This window comes from Crotalus tigris, unplaced genomic scaffold, assembly GCF_016545835.1.
Source record: "Crotalus tigris isolate CLP2741 ecotype Arizona unplaced genomic scaffold, ASM1654583v1 scf7180000019182.148810, whole genome shotgun sequence".
NCBI lineage: Eukaryota > Metazoa > Chordata > Lepidosauria > Squamata > Viperidae > Crotalus > Crotalus tigris.
In genome coordinates this window covers 91786-117311 of record NW_024097420.1, presented here as the reverse complement: position 1 = coordinate 117311, position 25526 = coordinate 91786, and the positions used below count along the sequence as shown (strand labels likewise).

Genomic DNA, 25526 nt, shown 5'->3' with positions numbered 1-25526 from the left:
GGCATAAGCCATACTCTAACAACCTTTTCTTTTTTTAAAAAAATAGATAGCAGCAGTCTCCAAAAAGAAATATCCAGTAAGTAAGTATTTTAGAAAGAAATTGTGGAAGTGATGAGGAAGTGATCAAATTCTACCAGCAGAGATGGAGGCCCTTAGCCAATCCAAAATATCAATAATTTTCTAACCACATAGAACACAGGAGCTTTTTGTGCAATTATAGGAAAAAGTCAGTCAATCCAGCGCCAAAGAAAAGTCAATGGTACCAAAACACAAGTTTCAACCTTACAATGTTACAATTGGAACATGGGTAAAGAGACTTGTTGACTAAGTCATTATTTGGCAACTCATCTGCTACCTCATTCAGAGAAGAGATACCAAGTGCCATTATCTTCCATTTTGAACCCTTCTTTCTTTTTTCCACGCGTTCTTTCATCTTTTTCTTACCAGCTAAAAATCCCTTAAGGATAGAAAATCAGTGTACTGCACATTACCTTATTAAAAATGAATAAATACCATTTTCCAGAAAATGTTAGCACTTTGTTTTCTGTGGATTTTTTGTATTTTGTATCTAAGCACTGATAATGTTATTTAGTTTGGTAATGAAATGTCAAAAAGTTAAAGATGGCAGCTGCATCCAGGTGACCAAAGCCCCGGCCCTTTTTAACCTTTGATACTCATAAAAAGAGACAAAAGTGTTGGGTGCATGATCACAGCTTAATCCTAACATTTTGAGCCTCTCTGCAGACATTCATCTGCTGAACAGCATATTCTACTCTTGAGAATCAAAGAACTCTGGAAAATGCAGAATTTCGCCCACAGCGCTGTTTCATTTCGTAAGGTGCTTCCTAAACAGTCATTAGTGATGGGAGACCTACATAGTGAAAACAAACAGTAGCAGCCTCTGTAACAAATCTCTCCATGGAGGAAACAATTTGGAAGGAAATTAAATAACAACATTCTTGTTTGAGGTCTCAGTGTCCACAAAAATTGACCACCAGCTCCCATCTCTTCTCACCTGGAGGTGTGGGGCAAGCTCCCTTGATACACCTGCTCAGAGGGCAGCACATTGCCACAACGTGGACTCACTGGTAGGGCCTGTGAGCTGACACTGACAACAACTTCCCAATCTTCTGTGGACTGAAGAGGAGACACAACAGGTTTAAAGAAATAATTCCAAAATAAACAATGCCATCTTAAATTCTCACACAGAATGGAGATCCTTCTTGAGAGCTCTGTTTATATAGTAGATTTTTGTCCCACCTTTACTTTATAAATAACAACAACAACAACAATAATAATAATAGTGGAGAAGATAACAAAATACAAAGACCTACAAATAGAAATAGAAAGATTGTGGCAAAAGCAAGCAAGGGTAGTACCAATAGTGATAGGCGCCTTGGGTGCAATCCCAAAGCAACCGGAGCACCACTTGAACACCATTGGCATTGACAAATTCGCTATTAGTCAATTGCAAAAGGCGGCCTTACTAGGGACTGCTTCCATCCTGCGACGATACCTGTAATACCATCAAACATCCACATCTGCCTATCCCAGGTCCTGGGTAAGGACTCGATAGGTAGACAAAATGCCAAATCCAGTCTGAACATCTGGCTGACTGTGCGATGATCCGTAATAATAATGTTAGAAGGGACCTTGGAGGTCATCTAGTCCAACCCCCTGCTCAGGCAGGAAACCCTATACCCATTTCAGACAAATGGCTGTCCAGTCTCTTCTTAAAAACTTCCACTGTTGGAGCATTCACCACTTCCCTCTTAACAATTTCTACTCACCTCAGGCTCATAGCGGAACAAGATGTCATATTCCATTGGGTAAGGAATGTTGTCAATGTGGAAGGATAGTCCAGCCCCATCACGCACACGGGCGAAGCCTGGGCCTGTCCATGTGATCATATGGCCTGTGTGCTCACGCTCTACAACTTCCACATCAGGCTGTAGATAAAAATGCAAGGTCAGCAAAGACGTCGTACCGTAGTCTTTCCAGTGATTCTTGTTCCCACACTTGGGTATGTTTTTAACAACTTGAATGGCAAGTGGAAACAGCCTATCGAGGAAGCCTTCCCTGCTATACTACTGACCTATTGTTCCAGCAAAACCACACACTTTTCTTATGAAGCTCAAGATGTGTTTAAATCACTACGGAGAAGCACAGTGGATTTAAGTTTTATTCTTCTACCTTTTGGCTTAATAGAACTCAAAGCTCAACAATTTCCAGGCATTCCATCTCTCAAATCTTTCCTTCCTTCCTTCCTTCCTTCCTTCCTTCCTTCCTTCCTTCCTTCCTTCCTTCCTTCCTTCCTTCCTTCCTCCCTTCCTTCCTTCCTTCCTTCCTTTTTCTTTCTTTCTTTTCTTTCTCTCTCTTTCTTTCTTTTTCCTTCCTTCCTTCCTTCCTTCCTTCCTTCCTTCCTTCCTTCCTTCCTTCCTTCCTTCCTCTTTCTTTCTTTCTTTCTTTCTTTCTTTCTTTCTTTCTTTCTTTCTTTCTTTCTTCCATCTAATCTATCCATGGAGCCATCCATTTTCATCTTTATCCCTACGAGACAACTTATTTTTCAGAGAAAAAGAACATAGGAAATACAGGTAGTCCTTAACTTATGACTAATCACTTAGTGACTGTTCAGAGTTACGACAGACCTCTTTGGGGGTACTTACAATCTAATACTGATATTCTAATAGCCACACATATATGCCCCGCAATCACATGACAGAATTTTGAGCAATTGGCACAAATTTACAGCTGTTTGCAGCATCTTATGATCATATGACCATGTTTTATGTTATTTTTGCCAAACAATTGGTTTGCTTAATGACCACACCATTCACTTAATGACTGCCGCAAAAAGGACAAGAAATCAGGCCGATCGATCTCCATTGAGGACTACGGGTACCAAATTTACCTATTTGCCTGACTTGCTGTGATTGGGCTGCAATAGGAATGTATTATGCAAGGGGTTAATGTGGTATCAGATCCACAGCTCTCTACAAATTCCCCTAAGTTAGGACTTCGTGTGGTGTGCAAGACAATGTCCCTTCATTGGGATCAAAGTGAAATTCGGCTGTCGGTCCTGTTTTGCTGAATGTGAGCTGGGAAAGAAGGTCACATCTTATTCTTTCTTTTCCCCTTTGGAAGTTGAGTCTTCTGGGGCAGTCCTACTAACATCTCAGGGAGGTCTGGGCCATCCATCACAGCTTTCTCTTCCTCAGTCTCGTGCAGCATCACTTCTCCACAGACCAGGGGTAGGCAACCTTGGCTCTTTTATGACTCCTGGACTTCAACTCCCAGAATTCCTGAGCCTGCATGGCTCAGCTTGGAAACCTCTCCCTTTCCTCTCAGCATGGCGGGCTCAGGAATTCTGGGAGTTGAAGTCCACCAGTCATAAAAGAGCCAAGGTTGCCTACCCCTGTGCTAGACTATCTCCCACAGTCACCTTTTGTTGAAGCTGCCGGGCTCGGGAGAGCGCCCCTCGCTGCTGCAAGAGTCTTATTGTGCTGTGCTGGCGCCTCAGCCTCACTCTGCGCCCATTCTGGACTCCGTTGTAATATTCCACACAATCCACAGGCGATTCGGGCCGCAAGGTACCCTGTCATCAGAAGGAAAAGAGATCTCACTGTAATTGTTAGGGGCAACTGTGTCTTTCTGCCTTGGCCACCCAACAACCCATATGAACTAAAATCTGCAAGGGCAAAATGGAAACGAACTATATTCCCCTATACCAGAGGTCCCCGACCCCCAAACTATGGTCCTGGGCTCTGGCCCATTTGGAACTGGTTGTGGAAGCAATGGGTGAGCACATACAAGCACGCAGCTCCACTTGCACAAGCAGTGGGCAAGTGCGTGCACACAGCTGTGCAAGCAATGTGTGTGTGCCCGCCATTTGTACAAATGGAGCTGCATGGGCGTGTGCTCGCCCACTTCCTATGTGTAACCATTCCTTCCCCCTCCCCCCACCACCAGTCCGCAAAGCTGGAAAGGTTGGGGAACACTGCCCTATACAGTGTGTGATCTGAATCCCTAGCTTGAGCCGCCTGGATTCCTTCAGTAACCCAGAGCCAGCAGCCTGGGATCCCAGGGCCCATGTGGCCCCAAGTCCTTCTTTAGAGCCCTAAAGCCATCTTGAACCACAACTGCCAAAAACCAGTCATGGTTTCCTGTCCATGCAATGGGCAGAAGGAATAATCATAAGGAACAGGAGGAAGAACCTCAACCAAGACAATGGTTTGATTAAAAAAAAATATGTGTCCAGATCAAAACTGTTACCTGAGAAAACATCTCAGAAAAGACCTCCCTAGTTCTCATGAAGATATCGGGGGGTGGGGGCACATTTAGATTATGCAGACAGTGAAAACTATAACCTTGTAATTAAAGAAATATTAGCTTGCATGTCTTTGGTTTTCACATTTGGTCTACCCCGGAGGTCAATTCTAAAGGAAATCAACCCTGACTGTTCTTTGGATAGACAGATATTGAAGCTGAAGCTCAAATATTTTGGCTACCAAATGAGAAGACTCATTGGAAAAGAGTCTGATGTTGGGAAAGTGAAGGTAAAAGGGGACGGCAGAGGATGAGACAGTTAGACAGTGTCGACGCATTGAACATGAATTTGAGCAAGCTGTAGGAGACACTGGAGGATGGAGGGAGGCTGCCATGCTATGGTCCTCTGGACACGACTTAGTGCCTGAACGACAACTACCTTGGAGGGCTGACAGTCAAATTTTAGACCCCCCCAAAAAATTTTTAAAAAATGAATAAACAAACACACACATCCCAGCACTATCCATTTTGCATCATCACCATAGCATAGTCCTTTTGAGTGCAGCCGTTGGGAGTCTGAATGTCTGCCTCATACTACACTGAGCCTACAGGGAAAGCCTCGGCAGCCTGTGACTGCCCAGTTGGGGAAACGGTATGTGTTAACATATCAGAGGAAAAGAAGGGCAGCATGCAGAGGAATTTGTCATTAATTGTTGATGTACAGATACGAGGATCTCAGCGTTGTGTTTTTAGACCAAGATGTGAACTCAGTTTGTGCCTCAGGAAATAAGAAATCCATGCATCAGGTAATGGTGTGCCAAACTTAAATCTGCCCACCTGGTCATTTAGAGATGGCCTGTTGGCAGGACCTCTCCTTGAAAAATGTATGGGGGCTGGACAAGAAGACCTCCAAGGTCCCTTCCAGTTCTGTTCTGTTCTGTTCTGTTCCACTCTGTTCCACTCTACACCAACAAGATTTGGCAGTGTGGGTGGGATTCAAGTTCAAAAAGATCAGGCCGAAAATTGTCAGCCATACTCTTTCCAGGGAGTAACACAACCTTTCTGGATAGACTCTTACAGCCTTTTATAGGCTAGGAAGATGGACTGTATTCCCTAGCACTCAAACATTCTTCAATTTTGCCTTAAGCCAGCCTCAGACCACTTGCATCCTTTTCCTTCCTTATTTAATTCTTAAATAAATGACCATGGTTTTCTAGACACAGACAAAGCTGCACAGAGATACAGCAGTTTTTCATCCCAGAAGCTCATCCCCTTCTCCTTTGCCTGGCACACTTACTGGGAGGTCTTGATGGGTTGGAGGAAGACCGGTGGCACGTTCGGCTTCATACATGTAGTAGTCCAAGGGCATACAGAAAAACCCTGGCTGCACATCATTGCACTGACGGCCTATAAGGTGGGGCCGACAGGGACACTGGCCATCATTCGTAGAGCATCTGGAGACAGAAGGCACCACAGCAAAAATAAACCTCTTTTAGCTAAATCTTGGAGCAACATAGGTGGAGTGGGACTGGCAAGAAGCAGGCAACATCCAACATTGCTCAGCGGTGTCACTGACTTCATACAAGCAGTCCTCGACTTATTGTCTCGATTGTGACCAGAATTTCCATTGCTAAACAAAACGATTGTTAAGTGAGTCACACCCGATTTTACAATCTTTTTTTGCCTTAGTTGTTAATGAACCACTGCAGTTAAGGAACTCGTGTGATCATCAAGCGACTCCAGATTCCCCTATTGACTCTGCTTGTCAGAAGCTGGCTAGGAAGGTTGCAAACGGGAATCATGTGAATGCTGCAATGATCATAAAGACATGCCAGTTGCCAAGAATAGAGCTGGATTTTGATCACGTGACTGTGGGGATGCTACGATGGTTGTAAGAGCAGGGACTGGTTGTTAAGTCACATTTTCCAGTGCCAATATAAATTGAAATGGTTGCTAAATGAATGTTTGTAAGTCGAGAACTACCTGTAATACAAACAGGCATAGTATATAGCAGTGGTTCTCAACCTGTGGGTCGGGACTCCATTTGGGGTCGAATGACATTTCACAGGGGTCGCCAAACCATGCTGTCTGCCATTTTTTCCCTTTTCCCTAGCTGTTCTACTCCCTCTTATTGGTGGCCACACCAACTTGGGGGTCACCACAACATGGGGAACTGTATTATGGGGTCACGGCATTAGAAAGGTTGAGAATCACTGGTATATAGCAATGGTGGCGAACCTATAGCATGCGTGCCAGAGGTGGCACTCAGAGCCCTCTCTGTGGGCACGCGCACTGTTGACCCAGCCCCGCCTCCCCCCACAACCTCCTCACCAGCAGCCTGCCCGGAAGAGAGGCTCCACCAGGCGCGGCCCACGCAGAGCAGCGCAGCCAAGCACATGGCAGCTGGGCAGCAGGGGCAAGACTCCGCCCTCGCGCCCTATCACGTGCAGGTGATGCTTCGGGGTGCGGGCGGAGGGCGTGGCCGCCATGGCGCTGCAAGGCTGCCTGGGCGATCTGTGGTGAGTGGCCTTGCAGGCGGGCGGAGCAGGGGTGGGTCGGTTTTTGGGCACTCGGTTTCTAAAAGGTTCGCCTTCACTGGTATATAGTATTAAAGGACAGGTCCTCTCCTAACATTTCTTACTGCAGTCTTGTGGTATGCCTACTACGGGGCTTATCATCAATATTCATAATTAACAATCCAGACTAAAGGGAGTAACCATACAAGATTGTGACATGCAGGACAAATGAACAACGTGGACAAAGAACTTCAAAGAAAGGATGGAGAGGTGGAGAAGAGAGGTGGTGACAACATTGACCCAGTCTGCCTATTTTGGGTCAGGAAGAGAGCCTGATTATCGAATGCATCTTCAAACAAGATATCCTGGTTCAATTACGCTTTGCCTTTGCAAGCAAAAATTCAAGGCCAAGCCAGTCTGTTCAGAATGCAGTAAGGATGCAATAAGGAGTATCACATTTTTTTTTTTACAGCCCTGTGGCTCTCCCCAAATTCTCAGATTCCGCCTTGCAAAACGCAATGGATGTTATCACAGCTGACAGCCGATGCTCCCACTAGTGAGGTGCCAAAATTCCACCCACACCCTCTCTTGCAATCTTTTTCTTGCCTTGCCATGTTTAGGTTTGTGATGAGGAAAACAAATATATATATATATATATATATATATATATATATATATATATATATATATATATATATATATATATATTGTCTGCTTGGCTGCCCTGCGCCTTGTATAAGGTCATAGGACACTACAAGGCAGCTTGCCAGCTGCAGAAAAAGGGGAGTGCCATGTTCCTGGAAGGTTCAAGATGAAACTGGCCCACCTCCAAGTCCCAAGGACGCCTTTGCATCTTATATCTCGAAATAGCTGTGTTGTGAGTTGAGATCTTGGCAGCTGAGTGGGAAGAAAATTGGCCCAGATGCTCGGTAGAGGTGCTAGCGTGAGAACCCAGAGATATAACCTCAACCCCACCCCTTCCCCGTCCATAGAGGTGCTCAATGACCCAGACATACAGCTGAATGTACAGATAGTCCTCAGCTTGTAATTATTTGGGTAGTGACCGTTCAATGTTATAACAGCACCAAAAAAAAAAGTGACGTGATTGTTTTTCACACTTAATGGCCGTTGCAGCAGTCCCACGGCTATGTGACCAAATTTTGGCCATTTGGCAACTACAATGTATTTATGATAGTTTTGCCCTGTCCCTGGGTCATGCGATCATTTTTTGCAACTTTCTAACCAGTGAAATCAACGGGGAAGCTAAATGCACTTAATAAACATGTTACTAACTTAACAAATGCAGTGATTAATAACTGTGGCCAAAAGGTTGTAAAATGGGACACAACTCACTTAACAGCTGTCTTGGTTGGCAACAGAAATGTTGGTCTCCATTACGGTCGTAAGTTGAGGTACCACCCTGTATTCCTCTATGCATGGCTTCGTCTCATCAGATGGTTGGTTCACCCAACCAAAAAGAAGTGTAACTTGGAGGCCACTAGGACACAGAGGGGAACTTTTACCATGACTATTGCTAACGTAAGCACGGCCTTGTGAGAGACACTCAGAATACAGTAAAGTGGGCCACAAGGACCACCTTCTGTTCCCAAAGCACTTTGGTCTGGTTCCTTGATGGTTCTCCCAAACTCATTAGGGTATATAAGTCATCGTTTTGTGAAATTTCACTCAGTACAGAAAGAAAGAAAAAAGTCTCCAAGCTGCATGAAATGGAAGCATTCTACACATCTTTGTTAATTTGAATAAATAAATGAGTGGATAAGCATTTGTCTAGAGCACGTGTTGGCAACCTTGGCTCTTTTATGACTCAAGGACTTCAACTCCCAGAATTCCTGAGGCAGCATGGCTCAGTTTGGAAAACTCTCCCTTCCCCCTCAGAATGGCTGGCTCAGGAATTCTGGGAGTTGAAGTCCACGAGTCATAAAAGAGCCAAGGTTGCCTACCCCTGGTCTAGAGATATTAGGTCATAACAGTGTTACAGTTCACAGCAATGCACAAGCGTAGCAAGGAGTATCTTATAAAATCATAATTGCATCGTTTACAATGAAATTCAGAAAACGTGAAGCCAGTTTTTAAAAAGTTAACGTGAAAGTTAACCAGTTAACATGGAAGTTTTAAAAAAAAAGTGCAAATGTATTTTCGGTACCCAAAAGCTACAATCCCTATTTGTGTGCAAGGCTGAAGAATGTTAGTGCTGTTGCTGTGAACTGCTTCAGGGTGTTGGTGTTATTATGCAATCTGACCACAATAAGTGAAACTATTTTCTGTCAACTCAGAATCCTCAGCGGTGGAGCAGCAACAGACGGTCTCCCAAGAGCCACTTAAAATGTTTCTCCTTCTGCCCTTCGGTGTCTGCTCACTGCGGTCCTACCTATTGTCGTAGGCGCCTCCAAAATCACAAGCACAGCTTCGGCAGCCTGCCACATCATAGCTCAAACCCCAGTATTCAGGCTGTGAAAGAGAAGGACCAACACACTCATTAGGAACTAGGCTCAAAGGATGCACAGCACAAATCCAAGTGATACTCACTCACCAAACACTGGTCACAGTATTGCCCAGTTACAAAACGCTTGCAATAGCAATCACCGCTGATCTGATCGCAGGGGCTGCTATCTGTGGTAATCCCACGAGGGTCACACCTGCAGGCTGAGAACACATGCCAATGGTTTCCATGGGATCTGTGTCTGGTCTTTAAAAAGTGGGGTAGCAACCTAAACCTCATGAGGACTGACAGAAGAGAATATTTATAGCTCAGAGTTGAACTGTGAGGTCTCTGGTGCTCTCTGAGTTTGGTTGTTTTCTTGCAGATGTTTCATTACCCAACTAGCTAACATCATCAGCCCTAGAAGGTAGTGGGTTTGCTTTCTCTGCTCCCTTCAACAGGCACATAGAGATAAACAACATACAATTCAAATGAGACAATAAAAAAACGAAAAGAGCATAACATTTCCTTGCCAGCAATCTACATCCATATAAGCAGAGATTAATACTGTGATTAATACTAGACTCATAATCAAGCAGTACGCAATATTTCAATCAAGGAACGACCAACTCAGACAAACAATCAAACATTAAACAATAGCCTACCAAGGACATGCCCTCCAACATTGACAGGGCAAGCCACTTGTATATAAATAGAAAACAACCCGACATCCTTCGAGCACTGATGATGTTACCTAGTTGGGTAATGAAACGTCTGTAAGGAAATAATCAAGCTCAGAGAGCACCAAGGACCTCACAGCTCATGAATGACATGCAACCCTCACCCCTCACCTTACAGCTTGCCAAGCACCTCCAGATTGTGTTGCAATGAGGTTTGAGGCACACATTTCTCTACTTAAACATCTCCCCTCCCCAAAGGCCAACATAGCAGACTCGATGGCTGCAAAGTTAGAGGGAACGCCCAACCGCTTTGCGCCACCCAACATGGTACAACCACAACATTCAGATTTCTACTAAGAGAATTCACATAGTACAAGATGCTTCTTCACCTGGCTCCAAAAAAGTAATTTCTAAAGAATGTTCATTCCATAGTTGTTTTGCCTAAAGAAAAAACACTAAAGATTACGGAGTACAGTTTAAGAAAATATAGACAGAGGGGGGAAAAATGGGCTGCATAAAAGATACTGGAAGCTGCACTGATAAAGCCTGGCTTCCTAATCTCTCTAAACCAGTGGACACATCTGGAATTTTGAGAGCATGTTAGACATTCTCTCAAAGAACGGCTGTCATGTTGAGTATGGCCAACTAAGCTTGATTTAGAATTGTCCAGAATTGCATGTAGGTGTTGATGCATTTCTATGCTACAAGGGGGGTTGATGGGTAAGCATGTAGATGATTACAGACAGGCCAATGGGCACACCTCTTAAATCTCAACGATGTGTTGCATGGAGATGTGCGTCCTGCATGCTCATTGGTTGATCCGACTTCCTGTTAGGAGTCAGGCGATTTGAGGGTCTCCTATCCACAACATTAACATTAGCAGAAATATGAATGCAAGAGCTATGCAACTGTCTCTGAACGACAGACACGTACATTCCCAGACGTGCAATCATGCTGAAACCTAACTCCAGTTTTATTCCCATTTTATGTGAAGGCAAACAAAGCACCAGGTTTCACTTTTTTTTTAAATTTTCTATGAAGCCTGTCTGGAAGCTACAAGGGCCCAGGCTCCAGAAGCATTGCTAAAAATCTAGATTGAGCTTGATGTTGGTGTTTCACTCTGCAGCGTAATTATTTTTATATCCTCTTTTATTTTAATTAAAGCAATGTATCCTTAGCATATATACATGGGTGTAAGCAGTGTTAAAGTGCATTGGCTTACAAGGAAGTCTTCGGATTAGCAAACCCTGGCTTGCACAGAATAGCACAAGACCCTTGGGATAAAACTGGACCACTGTTCCCCTTGTGGCACACTGGCCCAAATCTGCCAAAATGGACTGGCATAATATAGTCTCAGTATGACTAACGCTGATAACCTAGTTCAGTGATTGTGAACCTTTTAGACACCAAGTGCCCCAAAACTGCTCCGCCCCCTGCCCCTCCTACTCCACCCTGCCTCCTGCCCCACCCACTCTGCTCCACCCCGCCCCCTGCAGGACTACCTACCACCTCCACAGCCCATCGCGGCAGATCGCCCAGGCGGCCCTGCAGCACCATGGTGGCCACTTAGCAAATGATGCTGTGGGACACGGAGGCTGAGTCTTGTACCTGCTGCCCGGCTGCTATGTCCTTGGCTGCGCTGCTCCGCACAAGCCACGACCAGGGATGACTCTCCTCCAGAGGGCTGCTGGTGAGGAGGGGGCCGTGGGGGGAGGCGGGGCTGGGGCGACGGCAGGCGTGCCCACTGAGAGGGCTCTGAGTGCCGCCTCTAGAATACCTGCCATAGGTTCGTCACCACTGACCTAGTTTATACATTGCCTTTGGGACTTAAAAGCTTTATGTGAAACTCTTGATTGACCAAAAACCATGGTAGATGGTGGGGCTGCCATAAAGAAGAGGGAATTAAGCTATTTTCCAAAGCACCTGAAGGCAGGACAAGAAGCAACAGGTGGAAACTAATCAAGGAGAGAAGCAACCTAGAACTAAGGAGAAACTTCCTGACAGTGAGAACAATTAATCAGTGGAACAGCCTGCCTCCAGAAGCAGTAAATGCTCCAACACTGGAAGTTTTTAAGAAGAGACTGGACAGCCATTTGTCCGAAATGGTGTAGGGTTTCCTGCCTGAGCAGGGGGTTGGACTAGATGACCTCCAAGGTCCCTTCCAACTTTACTACTATTACTATCTATTCTGGAAAACCCAACAGGTGAAGACCACAACAGAGGGAAGAGTGAGGCTTGGAATAAACGGTAAGTGAGAATAAATGAATGCATGAAATGAAACAAATAAAAATAGATGTATTGCATACCCATGAAACCAAGGGAAAGAAGGTAACTTTTCTACTGTTACTGTGCTCCCCTAGGACTCAAGGAGTGTGATACCATAGAGTACAGGTAGTCCTCGACTTACAAAAGTTCATTTAGTGACCGTTCAAAGTTATAGCGGCACTGAAAAAAGTGACTTAGGACCGTTTTTCCCACTTACGACCGTTACAGCGTCCCCCGTGGTCATGTGATCAAAATTCAGACGCTTGGCAACTGGTTCGTATTTATGACGGTTGTAATATCCCCAGGTCATGTTATCCCCTTTTGCGACCTTCTGACAAACAGATTCACTTAAAAACTTTGTTACTAATTTAACAACTGTGATGAGTCCCTTAGCAACTGTGCCGAGAAAGGTCGTAAAATGTCTTTAACAGATGTCTCGCTTAACAACAGAAATGTTGGGCTCCCTTGCGGTCGTAAGTCAAGGACTCCCTGCAGCCTCTATTCCTGCAGCCACACGGTTTCCCCAGACAGCCTTGTCACTTACGTTGGCAGCCGAGAGGATGACTGAGGCTCAGGCCGTAAAAGCCTTCTTTGCAGCTGTCACAACGCACACCTCTGACGTCCTCTTTGCAGCGACACTGTCCCGCAATCATGCCCAGCGTTGTGTCTGTGTGACTGTCACACACACCTCCATCCAAAGTGCCTGCTGGGTCACAGTCACAGGCTATGAGACAAAAGAGAAAAAGTGTCTGTGTGGGGCGGAAGAAATTGGTGAATGGGATAGGCAGAACAATGCCACACCACTCTTCTTTTCATCTTGAAAAACCTGCTGAAGGCTCCGTAAAACCAGCCCTCATTGATGGCGACTTCCAGAAATAGTTATTTGTTAGTATTTTCTTCAGGTGGGAGCAGCCTCAGGAAGACCAGGGCTAACTTTGGGTTTTACAATTTTTTTTTAAGATTTCCTGGGTGCCTGTTAACACTGGCCTGTTCATGTTTCTCTCATTTTCCCCTCTAAGGAAAAAAAAACATTCTTGCAGAAAGGAGTATGACACACAAACACACTGGAACATGCATTTTGGTTGTGCTCAATGCACCAGAAAAGCAAAAGTTTGATTCTCTGAAAGATGTCCAGGAACTGGATCTTTGCATTTTGCCACATATTCCAAGGCGACACTTGGAATACTGCATCCAGTTTTGGTCACCACAATGTAGAAAAAATGTTGAAACTCTAGAAAGAGTACAGAGAAAAGCAACCAAGGTGATTAGGGGACTGGAGGCTAAAACATACAAGGAACGCTTGCTGGAATTGGGTATGTCTAGTTTAATGAAGAGAAAGATGAGGGGGAACACAATAGCAGTGTTCCAATATCTCAGGGGCTGCCACAAAGAAGAGGGAGTCAAGCCATTCTCCAAAGCACCTGAAGGCAGGACAAGAAGCAACAGATGGAAACTAATCAAGGAGAGAAGCAACCTAGAACTAAGGAGAAACTTCCTGACAGTTGGAACAATTAACCAGTGGAACAACCTGCCTCCAGAAGCGGTGAACATATGACCTTAGCACTCTCTGGCCAACCCAGTACAGTATTAAAAAGAGGTGGCCACCTTATTGAACTTCTGACCCCGCAGAAAACCCCTGGTGTTGATATGTCACGAGCCATGAAAAGAGAATCCAAAGGGAAACCTTGTGACTAATTTCAGACTTTTGTTTCAATCAAAAAGCTCAACTGAAAACTTGCTTTAGAACTGAGCTGAGCTAATTTCTAAAGAAGATAATGTGATGGGATCGTAGAGTACAGAGTCATCCAGCACGAAACATTTTGTAGGGACGCACCCATGAATCAAATGCGCAGACTGTTCTGTGCAGTATTCATTTCTACTGAGTTCTGACAGTTTATTACATAATCTACTTCAAGTCTTTTCCTCTGGAGGAAAGCTCCAATACGATCTTACAAGCAACAACGCTCTTTGTACAGATCAATACATCCTGGAAGTGCTAAAAATGGTAGCGCCCAATCACTGACAAGTTTAAAAATTCCTAGCAATTTAATTAATGGGAATTTAAAATAGTGTTAGAGTCAAGAGAGCCATCTTGGTGTCGTGGTTAAGGTCCCTTGCTAGAAACCAAGAGACTGTGACTTTTTGCCCTGCTTCAGGCACAAGGCCAGATGGGTGATCCAAGGCCAGTCACTTTCTCTAAGCCCTAGGAAGGAGACAATGGCAAACCACTTCTGAAAACTTTGCCTGCAGGGACTTGCCCAGATAATCTCCAAGAATGAGACACAATTGAATGGAAGAAAAAAAAAGGTCAATGAAAAAAGGGAAACTTCTACAGAGTGTTTCCCAAAGCAAATGGCAAAGCCACTCACTTTCAATCATGTATAGATTCAAATTGCATCCTCTTTACTCCTGGGGTATACACAAGGACAGGGGCAGGCAACCTTGGCTCTTTTATGGCTAGTGAACTTCAACTCCCAGAATTCCTGAGCCAGCATGGCTCAGCTTGGAAACCTCTCCCTTTCCTCTCAGCATGGTTGGCTCAGGAATTCTGGGAGTTGAAGTCCACGAGTCATAAAAGAGCCAAGGTTGCCCACCCTGCACAAGGAGAAAGTGACACACTTACGAATGCATGCTGTTTTGGCCCTGATGTCAGCCAGTGGGTTGCGGTAGAAGAACGGCTTGCAGTTCTGGCAGTGGCGGCCCATGGTGTTGTGCTGGCACTCATCACAGACCCCACCACTGGAGTTACCTGTAGCCAGGTACACGGCTATGTCGAAGTGGCACCGGTGAGAATGTTCATTGCAGTTGCACTCTGGGGAGAAGACAGGAAAGGAATTCAGTTGCCTGCATCCTGGTCCTGTCCATTCTCCTCCGTGGATACCACCCAAGACAACCCCCTGATCTAACAATATTTATTCCAATAGAGCCTAAATAGACTGCGACACACAGACTAGATGTCAACGCTGCTAACATCGGATCTTCTTGCTTTGACAATATATGAAGATGCAGCCATTTTCTCTTTAACCTGTGTGTTACTTTTAGAGTTAGGATTAGATGGTGCTGTGGGGGGAGGGGGAAGAGTGTGTATGGGGATTAGCTAGATATAACAATATCACAGTGGAGTATTCTTCAAGGTTGTTTGAAATAAGAGATGATAAGAAATGGCCGGGTTATGAAACTGGAGGGAAGGTTTGCACTTCAAGCTAATTGGAGAATGTGATTTATGACTGTTAATTGGAGGAGGGGATTGTGCTTCATACTATGTGTTTAGGGGAGGGGAATTCAGATTTTGGCTTCAACCATGTACGTGCCGATGCCATGTTATTTGAATAAAGAGTCTTTAAGGTAAACAATGCCTGAAAGTTCTTTGAAGAGTAACGTCTGCCGGAACCATGACACTATCATCTCGCCTGTAACTTGGGATCCTGAATTGTCTCAAGGCATGACAATTGTGGCGCTCCGATAGGATACTCCCAAGGAGTATCACAAAGAAGCAAGGCGGCCAAGATGAAGGAGCCATCAACCAGAGAAAGCTTTGGGAGTTTCTGCAGTGGGGTTGGATGGCCGTCCAAAAGAGGAGGCTCTCTGCCTCGTTCTTAACTCGATGTGAGATTCAGGATATTATACAGGTAGTCCTTGATTTACAACCATTCATTACTGACCATTCAAAGTTACAACAGCACCCAAAAATGTGACTTACAACTAGCCCTTGCACTTATGACTATCTCAGTTGCAGGATCAGAATTCAAGCACTTGACCACTGATATTCATTTACGAAGGTTGTAAATGTCCTGGGGTCAGGGGATCACAATTTGCGATCTTCCCCACACGGCTTCCGATAAGCAAAGTCAGGGGGAGAAGCCAGATTCGCTTAACAACTGCATGATTCACTTAATTGTGGGGAAAAAAAGACGATAAAATCGGGCATGACTGACTTAACAACCGCCTTGCTTAGCAATGGAAATTCTGCTCCCAATTGTGTTTGCAAGTCAAAAGCTTCCTATATTGTTTAATAAATCAGTAAGCACACCCACGATTAAACCGAGGTGGCACAGCATTTAGAGTGCAGTACTGCAGGCCACTTTAGCTGACTGTGTTCAGCAGGTCAGCGGTTCAAATCTCACCGGCTCAAGGTTGACTCAGCCTTCCATCCTTCCGAGGTAGGTAAAATGAGGACCCATATACACACACACATTGCTTACTGGTGTACACCGCTTAGAGAGTGCTTGCACTTAAAGCGGTATATAAGTCTCATAAATAAATAAAAATAAATAAATAAATAAACAAACTGTTCTAAGGCTCCTGGTCTTAGCTACGTAACCACACAAAGCCAGTGATGTTACCATGTGCATGATCTCCCTGCAATGACTCCCACTGCTTTACTATGCAACCCCTCACTGCTCCATGCAAACACAATGGCCCAGCCTTCAGCCTACACCTTTGCAAGCGTGTGGATCGTGGACCTCGGCTGGACTCCAAGGCAAGTCCTGATAGAAATCCTTGCAGAGCTCACAGTTGAGACCCTTCGTGTGGTGCTTACAGACACATCGTCCATGGATCTGGAGCAGAGGAGACAGGCAAAATAGGTTTACAAGGCTTTGCACACCAATTAGCGAGAGAGCCTTTCCCAGCATAGAGATTTTTTTTTTTTTAAAAAAGAGCATGAATTCCTATTGTAGGTGCAGAGCACTCAAGATACAAACTAAGCTCACATAAAACTATTGTGGTTGTCGATTTTCTCAACACCCTGATCTTCTCCTTGCCTCCCACAGAGCGACTTACCATGCCTTCAACCGGGTTAGCTGATCCTGTGAAGGGGGCACACTCGGAGGCATGTCCATAACAGAAGCAGCTTCCTCGGAGCACCATCTCATATACCGCATAGTAGTATTTCTGCAATACTTGATATCGTGAGTCTAACAAATTGTCTCCCAGCGTATGCAGCTTTGTGAAGTTCACCCGCAAGTTGGTGACACGTAACAAATCTGGGCAAGAGAGGGAAGTGTTGAAGCAGTAGTGTAGCTTTTACAGACTCTTCAGCCTCCCCCTTTTCTATCTTCTTTTCCCTTTCCTTCTTTTTACGGTCACAAGGCAGGAAGCACAATAATATATACAGGACCACCTTTTCCCAAATGTATCTCTTCCAAAGTGTTGAATAAAAATTCCCTTCATGTTCAGATTGGACAGGGTGTGAATGTCCAACACATCTAGAGGATACCTTGAGGTGAGATGGGCAGCCTATAAATTTTATAAAATAAATAAATAACTAAATTGAAAAACTGGCATATAACACAATACAGTACTGTGTTATCCTAACTTACAAAAAGCCCTGTTAAATTAAACCAAATGCCAATCCAATTCAAGTGGTGGTCAGCCTCCCAAGTCGACCAGAGTGGGAACATGACAAGATTAACTAATTCAATTTTATTATAAGGCTACATTGATAGAATCTTGCAAGTCTGAAAGTACAAATCTCCCACTGTTTCTTTTTAGTGTGTAATTACTCGGTTGTGAGCTCCTCCCTCTTTTATCTGATTGTTGCCTAGGCACATCTCTTTCCTCCCATCTACCAAGGTCATCCTCACATTCCACTACAGTGATCTTATTTCTAATAATGATGCCCTTTCTTTATTAAAAAGTCCTCCATTCCCTTCCTTGTTTGGGGAATGGAGGTGGAGGTTCGTTCTCCGAGCTTGTGGGTTGGTTTCCGAACCTTTCATTACTAAGCTAGGTAACATCTTCAGTGGAGTTTAAGGAACGGAATTTCCTTAAATTCCTCTGAATTTCCTTATTTTCCCTGAAAATAAGACCGGGTCTTATTTTATTTTATTTTTTGCCTCCAAAAGACACACCAGGTCTTACTTTTGGGGGATGTCTTACTCCCCTCCGGCACCGACAGCTCCACCCAGCTGGCCCACTTCTTCTTGGCCCAAAGGAGCAGCTTCATGCTGCAGCTGCATTCCAGCCTGCATTTTGCAGTCAAGCCTTTCTAGAAGGCCTCTGCAGACGAGTACCGAGCTATGGATTCAATCTATAGCTCAGTCCTCAGCTGCAGATCTCTTGCAGAACCAAGCTATGGAATGAATCCATAGCTCAATTCTCGGCTGCAGCGGCCTTCTTGGAAAGGCCTCTGACTGAGAAATGCCGGCCTTGCTGCAGAAGACGCCGCGGAAGAAGTGGGTCAACGAAAAGAGGCCTAGCTGCAAGGTAAGTGGGTGTGGGGTGCATGGGACAGATCCATACCCCTGCCCCAGCTTGATTTTTAGGTGTGTGTCTCGCCCCAAAACTAGGGCTTATTTTGGGGATAGGGCTTATATTAGGCCCATCCCCCAAAATCAAGCTACAGCTTATTTTCGAGGTAGGCCTTATTTTTGGGGAAACAGGGACACCGAGCCTGATAATGAAGCGTTCAGAAACCAATCCACAAGCTTGGAGAACAAATCTCCACCCTAATCCTATACTCAAGCTAAGGTTTTTGCTATAATTGCAAGCATAACTCTGTGTCAGTATCTAAAGCCTTGGCAACCTTATTTAACCTTTCGCAACATTTCTTTTCAATTTTCAGAAGCAATTTTTCCTTACTTCCCATTGAAGCCATACCTTGGATTTCCTGGCTGTAGGGGTTTTCTACTTTCACAGCAGGGTCTAGTACCTTGAAAATGACCTGCAGAGAGAGAGAAGTTAAAAGATGCATCTAAGCTTTCCCTCACTTCCTAAGAGCATAGAGGTAGTCTTCAACTTACAACCACAACTGAGGCTAGAATTTCAGTCATACGTCGTTGCAGTCGTAAGTCTAGTCACCATTTGACCTGACTCAATTTTATGACCACTTTTACAATGGTTGTAAAGCAAGTCACCATGGTTGTTAAGTCAACCATGCAATCATTAAGCAAATCCGGCATAGCCAATGGGTGTTTTTTCCTGTTTTCTTCTGGAAAACAGCAAAAAAGTTGCAAATCGTAGTCAAATAAACCTAGGAAGTTGCAACTGGTTGTAAATATAAGGAGGTGGTGGATTGCAGCAGTTGTAACCTCGAGGATGGGTCTTAAGTAGCTTTTCTGAAGTTTGTTGTGATCACAAATGGTAATTTATGCAACCAATCGTATGTCAAGGACAATCTACAAAGTCACTGAGTTCTTTTTATCAAGATCAATGTCCAAGGCAAAGAGTTAGGGCAAGGCTGTTAAGTAAATTAGGCAATGACTTGGTCTAATAATAATTAATCATGTCAGCCCTTCAAAATAAGAAATCCAAAGTAGTGAATAAACTACATAAACACATAAAAGATATCTTTTAAAAAGCTGGGTTACACAGATACAAAATCCGGCATATCATAATAACACTGCCACTATGAAAGGGGTTCTCATATTTAGTGGCATCACAAGGCCCTGAATTTCAAATAAGGCTGACCTTTCCCATCACCTTAATGCTACAGATTCAGGAATCTGCCCTAAAAAAAGACAACTGAGCTAAAGTTAAAATGAGCTGTTGAGAAATACACTGGATTTGAGATGGGAAAAAAAATCTCCCATGTAAAGAATTAAGTTTGAGCTGAATAGCATATTTAGATATAAAAAGGCCAAGAGATTTGGTCCCAGCTGCTTTACTTAGAACTGAAGATATTAGGGAGAAATTCCTTGATATCTCTCTCTGGCCTGTGGATAGGGAAACTACGAATGCTTAGAATATTTTTTTCTTATCTTAACTGGCACCTTTTTTTAACATTGTTGATAGGGTAGTAGTTAAACAGAAAAACCTGGAGCCCAATTCTGTCAGGGCTAAAGTCGTGTATCCAAAACTTAGTACCGGTAATCATCGACTTTTGACGGACTCCATGCAACCTACTTACATCCTGACTTCAAAGTTATGACAGCCACACACACACATACTCTGCAATTGCATTTTCACATATTGGATGTTTGGTAACCAGCTCACTTTTATGGTCATTGCAGCATCCTGTCATAGTGATTTTTGACGGGTTTTGCCAGTTTCCGGCATTTATTTCTGGCTTCTGTCAAAACCCGCCCACTTGATAAAATAGATTAGTTAAAATGAGCATTGTGTTCTATTAACGACTGCCACAAATATGTCGTAAAATCAGGTCTGGTCACAGGGCAGCAATGCCAATAGCATTTAGACTTATATACTGCTTCATTGTGTTTTATGGCACTCTCTAAGCAGTTTACAGAGCCAGAATATTTGCCCCCAACAATCTAGGTCCTCATTTTACTGACCTTGGAAGGATGGAAGGCTGAGTCAACCATGAACTGCTCAGGATCAAACTGTTGGCAGTGGGCAGAGTTAGCCTGCCATACTGCATTCTAACCACTGCACCACCCACAGCTCTGGTGACCCGTTTAATGATGCAATGTTCCAGGCTCAATTATGGTCATAAACCGAGGACCACTTGTACTTGTCAAATCTGCTCTGGACTTTCTAGCCCGCTCTTCCTAGATGAGGAGCAAGCAAAATGTGACATGCTAGCTTAGCTGTAATCTATGTAAGGAAATCATAATGATAATGATAATGATGATGATGATGACGATGATGATGACGATGATGATGATAATAATAATAATAATAATACGCTGGTAGCAACTCGTGCCAACCATCAACGCCAGCCAATTTGAATGTTCAGTTGACTGAGGTTCATGTTTAATGAATAAAAGATAATAATAATAATAATAATAATAATAATAATAATAATAATAATAATAATAAAGTTAGAAAGGACCTTGGAGGTCATCTGGTCCAACCCTCTGTTCAGGTAGGAAACCCTACACCATTTCAGACAAATGGTTGTCCCATCTCTTCTTAAAGACTTCCAGTGTTGGAGCATTCACAGCTTCTGGAGGAGGCTGTTCCAATGGTTAATTGTTTAACTATCAGGAAATTTCTCCTTAGTTCTAGGTTGCTTCTCTCTTTTTAAACTTTTAACAAAAGGTTCTCACAAATCAGACGAAATTGACCAGTTTCCTTCAGGGTCATACTCCCAGTTTAATTTTCATATTCCCGTGGCTACTGTTTGATAAACCATAGAATTGTACCTCATCCATTTAGCCCCAAGAGATTCACCTCCAAAACCAAAGTACGCTTTGCTGCTTTCCAAATTACTTTCGACAATTGTGGCTGCCTGCATTGATATTCAGAGCTTGAGATTCTACGTTCTTATCTGCTGCTTAAAAATTAGTTTGAACGTCTGATTGATCTTTCTATTTCGTGAACACGGTGAACTGCACTACAGTGAATTAGACCATTATTTTTTCTTCCCTCTATATTTTCCGCACTGACAGGCAGCTCACCTTAAAAACTTTCACAGTCCTTACCTAAATTAAATCTAGAATATCCTGCCTGCAAATTATGTTTGCTATCAGACTGTAGCCCTTTCTCAGAGTTAAGTATCTATTTGTATTCTAGTTCCGTTAATCCCGGTCCAGAGAGACAAACTGAGCTATGAATGAGCTTATGTTGCCAGAACTGCATAGAAAACAGTGGTGAATTTGGGGGGGTGGATTTTAATCTGCTCAAATAAATAAAGACTTATTGCTTATCTTCCCCAGCTTGATCATATAATTACAGAGATATAATTCTCTGGTCTTCCAAGGGATATTGCCAATTGCATTTCATTCTACTTCCATAGAATAGCACTGACTTCACCATAGCTGGAGGGCTCAATCTCGGAATATCGCTCGTCGCACATTGCTTGATTGACATGTGTTGGGATCTGAGTGGGAACTGCTGGGAAGAGCTTGGAGCAATTGAAGGCAAAGTAGCGGTAAACTTTCCAGCTTTGTCCAAAATCTGATGAGCGCTCAATGAGCATGGCTGCAGGACGGAAAGTCTGAAAAAGAAGGAAGAAAGGAGTCAACTGGAGAATATTTGTCACTGCTCTTCCCTGTGAACCAATAAGAGATGGTCTCTGCATTAAAATGTCCAAAACATACATGAATACCAAAACAAGTCAGGTATTTGAGAACAAAAGAGACTGGCTTTTCTAGATGCAAGTTTGATTTTCTTTTTCTTTTTTTTAGATAGATTTTTTATTTATTTTTTTAACAAAACGTAAGTCACTCAATAATTGGTAAACAGTGTGTTGTCTGGATAACATTTGTGAAACAATCCTTAACAATTAATTTCTATAATCTGTGTTCCATATATTAATTTTGGTTGATTTCCTCTTTCCCCAAAATATCCTTTTTTGCGAACATTGAGTTAATACAATTCTTATTGTTCTGATGAGTAACCATGAAATATATAATTTTTCCAATATTCCTAAAAAATAATCATCATATTAGTATAGTATTTCTTTTCTTTTCAGTCATTTTGGTTGCCTTATCATAAATCCCGCTACAATCCTTATTTCTCCTATCAAATTCTAGATATTCTTACTAATAAAGATTTTCTCAACGATTAATACAGAACAACTTTGCAAGTTTGATTTTCATTCACTTTCTCCCCTCCCCAGACCTTCTGCATATTTCATTCATTCATTCGTTTGTTCGTTCGTTCGCTCGCTCACTCGCTCACTCACTCATTCATTCATTTATTCAATTTCTGCAGTATATTTCCATGATATTATGGAAGAGTTCCGATGACTTGCTTAAGAATATAATACATTTTTATTTTACTAGTACTTTTCTTACATATTTCCACCCGTGGAATACCTACAGGACTTGTCCCAGAGAGTTGTGTGTCAATTTGTCATAACACCTTGTTGGATCAGATGCTGCAGTGATTCAGGGAGTCCCATGAAATAGAAGGGAAGGGTGTCACATGTTTTAATGCTCCCCTCCCCTCAATCAGGTTTTGACTGATGACTGGACCCATCTAGCATTCTGATGCAGGATATCTCCTCCCACCATCCCAGATCTGCTTGGGGGACCAACATATGGATGTTTCTGCCACATCGAGGTAAATCCACCAATTGCTGCACCTAACATGCCCTGCAATGAATTGTTACGATAGTTCAGGGGTGTCAAATTCAATTTCATTGAGGGCCGCATCAGCATTGCGGTTGCCCTTGGGGGTGGCGGGTGGGGGAGCAGGGTGGGGGGGCAGGGTGGGTGTGGCCTACTGGGTAGGTGTGGATGGAGTGGGTGTGGCCTATTGGGTGGGCATGGCCAGCTCTACATCATTCGATTCAAGGGTGCCTGTGGGGGCCTGGGCAGGACTGGGACAGATCTGAGGGTCTCTGGCAGAAGGGGGTGGGACCGGAGCAAGTGCCAAGGCATGGTCCACTGGAGGAGCCTCACTGCCTGCTGAAACCCCTCCGCCGGAGCCCTTCAAGCCAGATATGTGAAGTAGGCGAGGGCCATTTGCTGGCCACTTCAGGCGATGGTGCATTTCTTCATTCCTCACAAAGGGTGACACCTCCCCAGCATGCACCAGGGGGAGGGGCCAACATGGCAGGGGCTGGTTCCTCGCTGGTTCCAGATGGCCTTGTGGAGCTAAGACTGAATGTGTTTCAGCATAGATGGCCACCACAAAATTGTAAATTGGCTCCCGGCTGACCTGGGCCAGGGCCAAGGGAGTGGGGGCCGTTCCCTCACTGTTTCCAGGATGGCTTCGCGGGCCACATAAAACCACTTCGTGGGCTGCATCCAACCCCCGGGCCTTGTGTTTGACATGTCTGGGATAGTTTCACTCACTGGCGTCACTATAAAACATTGCTGAGATCAGTCACAAAAAAAGAGCAAAGTTATGTCAACATTGTTTCCGCTACTCATGGACCAGAGGATCCCATATCAAGCTGGCTCTTCAGCTGTACACTATAGGTAGCTTATTCTGAGGCTGAGTCTCTGGATTGCAAATCCCAGCAACCCAAAACAGCATGGCGACTGACTTGAAGTTATGGAGCTCTGGCCCAACAAATCTGAGAAGAATCAAGTTGATTCTAGACATAAGCAACATCTATACACCCTTCAAAAGGGGTTCTAGATTAAAAACAGAAATTCCTGTCAAGTGGGTAACATTTAAGTGCCAACTAAAAGGTTAACGATAGTATTGTATTAACACGTATGAGTTTCACAAGTGCAAATAGCCACTGGGATGCATGCATGGAATAATAATCAGACGTGCAGCAGGCAGGGAGATCTTTAAACTCTTCCCTGCCCACTGGGGTTTTTATGAAAAATCACTTCTTTAAAAAAAGAGAGGAAATCCCCCATTGGCACAAACTTAAATTGGTCCAAAAACCTAAGTATTTGCAGTAAAGCACATTAATTTACACACTGATTTTTTTTAATAACATCAAAAAATAGAACTATTCAATACTTTTGTCAGATACTTTTTCTATCTCCTATGAAGGCAAAACATCTAATATCGTCTCTAGGGCATCTGTCAATTCCTAGTTCCTCAGTACATTACCTTAAATTTCATTATGAGGTGAGTAAAGTGGAATTCAGCTTCCAGGTCCAATCGAATGCTGACCTGCTCTACACCTGGAGAGGGACAAAAGCCAAAAATGAGACCTTTCTCACGGACCCTGCTCAAGTAGTCTTGATATCTTGTAATGCTCCAGAAAGCAGGGACTTGCTATCTAGCGCCACCGTCCTCTTTCCAACTCCCCTCCATTCATTTGTCTTCATGAACTGAAGGGTGATGGGTGCAGTAGGTAGTTTAATGTGTCATGACATCTTCCCATATGACTGAGAACTTCAGTCATTCAGGATTCCAAATTATGTGTGGAGATTCCAAGAATCGGGTTATCTTCAACAAACATGCATCTTCTATCTAACCCAAAGAGGATGGCATGGCAGGATGACAAGAATGCAGCAAAAAAGCTGAATTTAGATAACATGTCTCCATTTCCTCTGGTCATGTACAGAGACAAAATCTTCCATAAAGCTTTCAGATTAGAATAAAATAAATAGAATAGAGTAGAGTAGAGTAGAGTAGAGTAGAGTAGAGTAGAGTAGAGCAGAGCAGAGCAAAACAGAACAGAACAGAATAGAGCTGGAAGGGACCTGGAGGTCTTCTAGTCCAGCCCCCTGCTCAAGCAGGAGAACCTATACCATTTCAGACAAATGTCTGTCCAGTGTCTTCTTAAAAACCTCCAGTGATAGAGCGCCCATGATTTCTGGAGGCAAGCTGTTCCACTGGTTAATTGTCCTCACTGTTAGGAAGTTTCTCCTTAACTCCAGGTTGCTTCTCTCTTTGGTCAATTGTTTCTTCTCCTGCCCTCTGGTGCTTTGGAGAATAATTTGACCCTCTCTTCTTTGTGGCAGCCCCGCAAATACTGGAAGACTACTATCATGTCACCCCTGTTTCTTCTTTTCTTTAGACTAGCCAAACTCAAATCCTGCAGCCGGACTTCATATGTTTTAGTCTTTGGGCCTTTGATCATTTTATTTGCTCTTC

General features: G+C 43.7%; 1 protein-coding gene across 3 annotated transcripts in view; it reads right to left on the bottom strand.

The window, feature by feature from the left end:
- LOC120315900 (laminin subunit beta-4-like) overlaps positions 1-25526 on the bottom strand; it is a 76258-nt gene that overhangs the window by 26538 nt on the left and 24194 nt on the right. For 2 of the 3 annotated variants that reach the window (XM_039360925.1, XM_039360926.1), the window contains exons 5-17: positions 24534-24607; positions 21820-22008; positions 18768-18831; positions 16950-17152; positions 16606-16726; positions 14791-14979; positions 12712-12891; positions 9334-9446; positions 9172-9251; positions 5564-5720; positions 3443-3595; positions 1791-1949; positions 1016-1137 (exon numbers count right to left, since the gene is read on the bottom strand). In XM_039360925.1, the coding sequence (XP_039216859.1) occupies positions 1016-1137; positions 1791-1949; positions 3443-3595; positions 5564-5720; positions 9172-9251; positions 9334-9446; positions 12712-12891; positions 14791-14979; positions 16606-16726; positions 16950-17152; positions 18768-18831; positions 21820-22008; positions 24534-24607 (1804 nt within the window). Of the gene's footprint in view, positions 1-1015; positions 1138-1790; positions 1950-3442; positions 3596-5563; positions 5721-9171; positions 9252-9333; positions 9447-12711; positions 12892-14790; positions 14980-16605; positions 16727-16949; positions 17153-18767; positions 18832-21819; positions 22009-24533; positions 24608-25526 lie in introns of those variants that run through there. The other variant, XM_039360927.1, reaches the window with a different exon arrangement.